The following is a 7,683-nucleotide window of genomic DNA, read 5'->3' on the forward strand; positions in this document are numbered from 1 at the left end:
AGAAACCCTTCTTGTTACCCTTCACATCGCTTGCTAGCTGCAACTCCAATTGTGCTTTGGCCTTCCTGACTTCATTCCTGCATGCCCGAGCAATGCTCTTATAGTCTTCCCTAGTTATTTGTCCAAGTTTCCACTTCTTATAAGCTTCCTTTTAGTGATTTAAGCTTTCTTTTTGTATTTCAATCTTTGCAGCAGTATTTAGTTAAATATCTTCCTTAGCATAAATAATATAGAAAACTAGCTCTGAATTTTGTTTGGTGTGAGGTACCCAACATTTTTATTTTTTCCAGACATTGTGAAATTCTGGAAAAGCTAATTCTGCTTGCCCATGTTCCAGCTGGCTCATAGCTGTAACCTCAGTGCAGAACTTTGGGACTGTTTTAGTTAAAGCATGCATAGTCTAACAATTTAGCATGCAGGTCAACTAAATAATTGAAGTAGGATTCTCTATATCTTCAGATAATCTAGGTTAGGCTGGTCAAGCTGGCGGTCCATGGGCCACCCTGACAGTTGTGTCTCTTTCTGCTGCATGAATATCAGGGAGTGTGGGTCTGTGCATTGCTGGCACTGTCCAGGGAGGTGAGGGGTTGTATGTTGCTGTGATGCATGCCCCTAGCACAGCAAGGGGCAGGATCCCATCCTAGGGGTACACCCTTCACGGTGTGCCACCTGCATGGCATGCAGCCCCCAGCCGTGATGAAGCTGGACAGCCCAAATCTAGATACTGTTGTAAGAAGAATTGTATAAACTGCTGTCAAGCATAAGAACCCTTCAAGAACTGAAAATTCTCTGTAGTCAATTTGGGCTCAAATGCTTGCTTTTGCAGAGATCCAAGAAAAAAAAAATCCAACTATGTAAACTGCATTGCCCACCCCTGTTCCTTTGGTTGGGTTCTCTAACCCATGAGAGAGCTATTGGGACCCAGTCCCTAAAGCTGCTGAACACTGCCCTGAAGTCCCTTATTCTCCTCTTGCAATTTAATTTGAAGTTCTGATGCAGGTGTTCAGCACTTCTCAGGATTGGTCTTTCATTCAGGAGTCAGTCAGAAAACAATGACATTACTGTACAAATGAGTGTTTACAGTGGGTGGTTGAAACTTGTCTAAAAGCAGGCTTTCAGCTTGTAACGTGGGCATTTGAGAGTTTTCTTAGGCTCTAGTGATTTTTTTTTTAAAGCATTGACAAGTGAGAGGGTTGCCAATACTGGGCACTCTAAGCTTTACAGTCAGAGTGGTCCCTAGGAAAGCATGGATTATACAGATGTACTTTTCATAAAGATCCATGATGGTTGCAACCCAATATGTTAATCCACTTGTTCCCATGACTAGAGTTTGGCAGAAAAAAACAAGTGATCTCTCTTATGTGCTTGCCAATGTCACACACAATCAAAGCTGTTTCTCGCTATGACTTAAATTAAGAATTATTTCTTGCTTTCTTTGAATTGGGCAAAAGTTTCTAGTATCTGTTGTAGGGCCAATCGTATGCACATTTTTTTTGCTGCTGTTAACTCTTTCAAAAATTGCTAAGACTGCCACTGCCATCCAGTGACTTTCTGTGATACATTGTGTCTGCAGGGTCCTACTATAGCATTTGATTATTTGTTAATTGATTGTCCCCTTTAAAGAGAAAAGGGTTCATACTGACATCAGCCAACATGTTGAATTCTGCATGAACAGGATGCAAACAGGGAGCTTTGTATGGCTTTTCCTTTAAATCTCATCCAGTAGTAGCACTTGTTTAATAACTGGCTATTTGGATACTTTGCCCATCAGTCCTTGGTGAGATTTGAGCAATAAATATCTAAATCTGTCTGTCTATCATTATTCAACTTGGAAACAAAGATCCCTAAAAAATTATGTAGAATGTTTTCTGGCTGGATTTTTCCCTGGTCCTGTTGTCCTTGAAAAGTGAGCCTGAGTGGAAGTACCTAGTTGGCTATTGGTAGGTGTCAGGAGCTTCTGAGGACATATGGAAGACTTTCAAAAGCACCTCTGCCATTTAGTAAGACAACTCCCACTGACTTTCAGAAGAACCTGTGCTTTTAATTTCCTAAGGAACATTAGAAAATTCCAGCCATTATTCTTAGCTGGAAGTATCAGAACTGTCAACTGGCCTTTATGATTAAGGGGCGATCGTATTTAGCTTTGGCTCAGAACTACATTCTGAAAATTAAATAATCACTTTTATGGACGTAAGACAAGTTTTGACTTTCGTGCATTATAGTCACATTTTCTTCCTTACTAAAGTCCCATATATCTTTCTGTGGAATGTTCCTGCTAATTAAATCATCAACAGGACATTGAAACTTTTACTGCATACCGGTATGTTGAAACAGTCGTTTCATGTTTTTGCTAAATAAAAAAAGCCTTTAGAATGGCATTGACTATTTAAGAGTGCCCAAATACCCTATAAACTGGGGTACTGGATGTCTGGAACAAGTGTGAGCTAACACAGATGACCTTTCTATAAGAGATTGCTTTCTCTTCTCTTTTCTTTCCCCTTACACGGTTAACTGCTGTTAGTTTTTCATACGTAGAGATGGTGTTTTTCTAAATTTAACTTTCATATATTTCAGGCTTTGTGGTATCGGTTTTAATCATTTCACCTCTTCTGAATTTTTCTTGACAGAAGTCCTGGAGGGGATTTGGGAGCTAAGAAAAAGAAAAAGAAACAGAAAAGAAAAAAGGAGAAACCAAACTCCGGTGGCACCAAATCAGATTCTGCTTCTGACTCCCAGGAGATTAAAATTCAACAGCCTTCAAAAGTAAGAGCCTTATTTTATTTTAACTTCTGTGGTTTCCTGTGCAAACGAGTGGGTAGTATTCCCTTACCACCCAGTTGAATTAGGCATGTGCAGTAGAGGCTATTGTCCTTTTATGACAGACAAAAGGATACATAACTATGTCAGAAGGTAAGCACAGTAGTTTGTAGTCTTTATCAAGCTGTCTGTGGTATCCTGGTAATTACCAAGATGATGTGTTCTGAGGAAGGTGGAGAAGGTGTTTCTTTCAGTCAGTTAGTAGTCAGGCTGTTGGTGGGCTTGTAGCAGAGAATTGTAATCTGTAGTTGTAATGTTTATTTAGAATATTTTGTGTTTGATAAATTCCAAAGTGGTCTGTTGTATAATCAATTATCTGAATGGCAAGATTGTACTATAGTGAATTTCAGTAGCAGTGGAATAAGTTCATTTTAAATCAGATCTGTTTGTGGCTACATCACTTTAAATCAGATAGGGTTACCATATTTCCAGTATCAAAAAAGAGGACACCTGGGGTGGGGGAGGTGGGGCAGGAGAGAGGGGAAGGGGTATATGATTGATTCTTGGGGGGGCAATGATATGCCCATGCCGTGTCTCTGTCCCTCACTCCTAAGCCACAGCCACCCCAGCCCTGCTGCTGCCTCTCACTCCTGACCGACTGTACCCCCAGCCCTGCTGGTGCCCCTTACTCCCAACCTGCAACTCCCTGCTCCCCCCAGCCCTGCTGTGCACACAGTTCATGCGCACTCTCTCTCTCTCTCTCTCTTTTACCTGAAAGCAGCTGCCAGGGCCCATGTGCGATCCCGCGACAGCCAATCGCCTTTCCCGCTGCACCCAGCCCTAAGCAGCCAAGCTGGCAGTAGGGGGAAAAGCCAGAGGCAGAGCAAAAACCCAGACATTTGATTGCATTTTAAAAACCACTCCCCCCTGCTGCAGCTTCCCAGAGCCCATGCCCAGGCTGCCCTGCGGCCCTCAGCCCTGCCCCGTATTTGAGGGGGCTAAGCCCTGTTAGTCCTGGCCTTCCACTACCTATGCTCGCAACCCTTAAAAATTGCAGTGGGGGTGAATTTCACGGTTTATGCACAGTCTGCAAAATCGCGATTTTTCTCAGGGTCCTAGCTATGGTGTGTTTTTGGTTCTTCAGGTTTTGTGCCTTGTAGTTGTGAATGAGGGTTTGAAGTGGTGATTTGGGGGATTCCTTGGATAAATAACTGTCCAGAGGGACTGGACTTAGTAGCCCAGGGGGCTCCTTCCAGTCCTTGTCTCCTAACTTAAAAGTCTTACTCCAAGGAGCTAATTTTGCGGTATGCCCATATGAAAGTACACGGGCCATTGATTGTGCCACAGTAAATATGGTATGATTTATGCAGAGAAACTCATCCTGTTCTATTTTCTTGTAAGATTTCTGAAGTATGAAAGACTCACCAATGTTTCTTTTGGGCCCATTGGTGTATTATGTATTGTCCACCTTCTGGGTTTTTCAGTGTTCACTTCAAAGCTGTGCTTCATTTGCCCTATTGACATTTTATGGTGCGTAGAAGTGAGGTTTAGAATCACCAAGAATAATTATCTTCCAGTCTCCTTATGTTCTTGGAATTAATTTCTCTTTAAAGAATATGGGTTGGCTGGCATGAGTCTAGTATGAAAATAGTTTCATAGTTTCATAGATTTAGGGTCGGAAGGGACCTAGTAGATCTTCTAGCCCGACCCCCCGCCAGGGCGGGAGAACAACAAAACCCCAAAACAAGAAACGGGACTCAAATGAGTCCAGCCAGGTAGGCATCCAGCCTCTTCTTAAAGACCCCCAGGGTAGGGGCCAGCACCACTTCCCTTGGAAGTTGGTTCCAGCTCCTAGCCGCCCTAACTGTGAAAATAATAGTTTCCATATAAATAACACCTAGTTTGAGATTCATTTGGTTTGAGTGAAGTCAGTAACAATGATGCTAGATTTTTTTTATACACTTCTGAAATAAACCAAATTGAAGTTTGATTATTAGTTACTTTTTTGATATTTAATGGCATCTGATTGCATTAACATGAAGCTGCCTTATTTTATTCCTGTTTCATTTACTTTTCCTGAAGGGCCTTCTCTTCAACCATTTTAAATACATGATGGTGCTTACAAAATTTTCATAAAACATCAGCTGAGCAGAAATTGCTTTGTGCCTTCTCTCCCACAAAATTAACTGAGAGATTTAAGATGTTGTAATAAAGTCTTAACAGGGGAAGTAATTGGATTGTTAAGCAAGGATTATAAGTTGTCTCACAGAAACTGTAGTTGGTGGGTCAGAATTCATTAGCCAAAATTTTAATGAATAAAAGGAGGAAAAGAATTATCTTCATAGTCAGCTTTTAGTGTGTTAGAAAGTACTTGGTCATACACCTCGTCTTATGTCTCCAGAAAATTATTAATTAATCAAAATAGGTAGATGCTAGGTCTGGATGCCTGTAGCACTGTGGTTCATAAACTGCTTCATGCCCATAGCACTGTTAATCTCTATGCACAGTGATCAGGAAATACGAGTACTTGACTTTTTTTATCAAGAATGATATTTAACTTACGAAATGCTAGCGAGCTAGGTGGATTATTAAATTGCCAATGAATGCCCTCAGTTTCTTTTAAAAGTTCATAGGGTTGAAGAATAACTAGCACCTTTCATTTCTGTACCTGCAGTTCCTCACAGAGTGGGCCTCAGTTCCTGGCTAGATGAGCCTGCTCTGTTGCAGTTGTGATAGACATAAGTCTTTTTTTGCGTTTTACTTGTGCACGCTCAGGCACTGTATACTGTCACAGTTATCATAATAGCATAGACTCTCTATTTTGCTAGCATAGTTTCACAGTCTGAAATTGTCCTTGTTTTATTTTATATAGTGCATGAGACGCTAGTAAAAAAAAACCCTCTCCTGTGCTCTGGGTGATTAATGGAAGTGTTTCTTGCTTCATGTTTGTTTGTACAACCTCTCTTTCCTTTTTCCTGGTTCGACATTAGGCATACAGTTCTCTAGTTCATTTCCCTCTGTATTCACCAACTCTGTTCCCATACACAAAGATAAAAACAGATAGAGGTCTTCTGTCTAGATTTTCTGAGCTATGTTGGACTGTTGAGCATTGACTAGTATTAATTTTATTTGCTTGTTTTAGAAAATATTTATTTCTACTTAATTTGTGATTCTTGAGTGTTATACACTGTACTGTGATATTTAGTATTTGCTGCTTTCTAAGTGAAGGGAGTATTGCAAGATGCACGTTGTATGTCGTTCAACTAACTTAAGTGGGTAGGATCAACTGAGAGTGCTAGTATGTTTTTGGACCTAGCCCAGGAAGATGTTTGAAGGTAGATGATGAGGGCGGGTGGGAATCAAGTTTGCCAACCCAAGACTTTTACAGACAATCTGCAGACATTTTACTGACATGTTTTTATTGACCTAGTATGCAACCATCGATCATGGTGATTCTGGATCATGGTGTATGCATGACACGTATGCCTAGGCAGGAGTAGGGAGGGGTAGAGGCTGCCCAAACCTTTTACCCCCCATGTTAGATCACTGAGACAGAATCCAAAGGCCAGACATATGTTTTACATAATGTAAATGTCACCCTTGTGCCAGGCCCTGGATGGCAGTAACAAGGGCCAGGTTCAAATTTAGGGATTTAACACCAACTTTCTAAATCTGGCTCAAGCCAGATTTCTACTAAAGCCTGGTTAGAAAAAAAAATTAGATGGGTATTCTGTCTTCAGACTTTCCCATGTACAAGCAACGTTCAACTAAAATAAGGTTTATTACAGGGTAAAAACCTTAGAGCAGCTATAGCAGTCATGAAATAAGGAACTTAGACCAGTTAGTTTTTCTGCTAGCGGTCCCTCTTCTGACTGATGCATTTGATCTTTTAAACTGTGAGGAAAGTGTTTCAGCAGTAAAGGACTGGCAGCAGTAACAAATAATACACTTAAACTGAAAGTCAGTGTAGCGCCCAATTCACATGGACTTCTGAAGGAACTCAGATTTGGTGAAAAATCCAGCCTAAAAGTAAATGTGACTAAACCTTGTTTGTCAATACATGTAGATTCTTGAATTCTCTAAAACCTTTATTTAAGAAATAATATGCTACAAGGTATATGATGTTCACTGATTCTCAACCAGAGTGCTGTGGCTGGGGTGTCATGAAACCTTTTTAAAGGTACCACAATACCTTTAGGTTGCCACACAATATTAGCACTGTTAGGTGTGCACATACCTATGCATGATTCACAAGTTAAACCCAGTGATTTCAAATAGGAGCCTATAGTATCAAAGAAATTCTGACATGCTGTGGTCTTTCTGAGTTCTTTGCGTCAGAAGAATTGTTATGTTAATTTTTCCATAGTCAAAAGACAAGTGAAAGCTAGCAGTTGGCATTTTCTGAGAGGTGCCTTGAGTCCAAAAAGTTAAGAACCACTGATATCCACACGGGGTCCAATGCAGAGCAACAAAAGTGATTAGGGGCTTGGGATGCAAGATTTAGGAGTAGTGTAAGATTGATGTTGTAGCCATGGTAGTACAGAGATTAAATGAGAGGCAAGGATTTTTTTAGTGTGATATCTTTTATTGGACCAATATATATAGTCCTGTATGAACATAATTGGTCCAGTAAAATATATTGCCCTGAGAAATCATCATCTCTTACAAGGTTTATGAGGAAAGGCTAAAGAACTAGGGTTATGTATTCTAGGGGAGAGAAGAGTGAAGAGGGATTTGCTAAAAGATCCCTGAAGGGCGATTATAGAGGATGGAAGTAGTCTTTTCTCTGTGGCCATAGAGGACAGGAGGGTGATCCATGCAGATCTTGACAGGCTCAGGAAATGGGCGGATGAGAACCTGATGGTGTTCAACACCGAAAAATGCAAGGTTCTCCACCTTGAGAGGAAAAATCTGCAGCATGCTTAT

General features: G+C 40.8%; 1 protein-coding gene across 2 annotated transcripts in view; it reads left to right on the forward strand.

Moving 5' to 3' along the window:
* The window catches only part of NMT2 (N-myristoyltransferase 2), a 54,081-nt gene that overhangs the window by 15,230 nt on the left and 31,168 nt on the right, over nucleotides 1–7,683 (forward strand). For both annotated transcript variants that reach the window (XM_019508357.1, XM_019508356.1), the window contains exon 2: nucleotides 2,628–2,763. In XM_019508357.1, the coding sequence (XP_019363902.1) occupies nucleotides 2,628–2,763 (136 nt within the window). The remainder of the gene's footprint in view (nucleotides 1–2,627; nucleotides 2,764–7,683) is intronic.

This window comes from Gavialis gangeticus, unplaced genomic scaffold, assembly GCF_001723915.1.
Source record: "Gavialis gangeticus isolate Ggan-Ray unplaced genomic scaffold, GavGan_comp1, whole genome shotgun sequence".
NCBI classification, from domain to species: domain Eukaryota; kingdom Metazoa; phylum Chordata; order Crocodylia; family Gavialidae; genus Gavialis; species Gavialis gangeticus.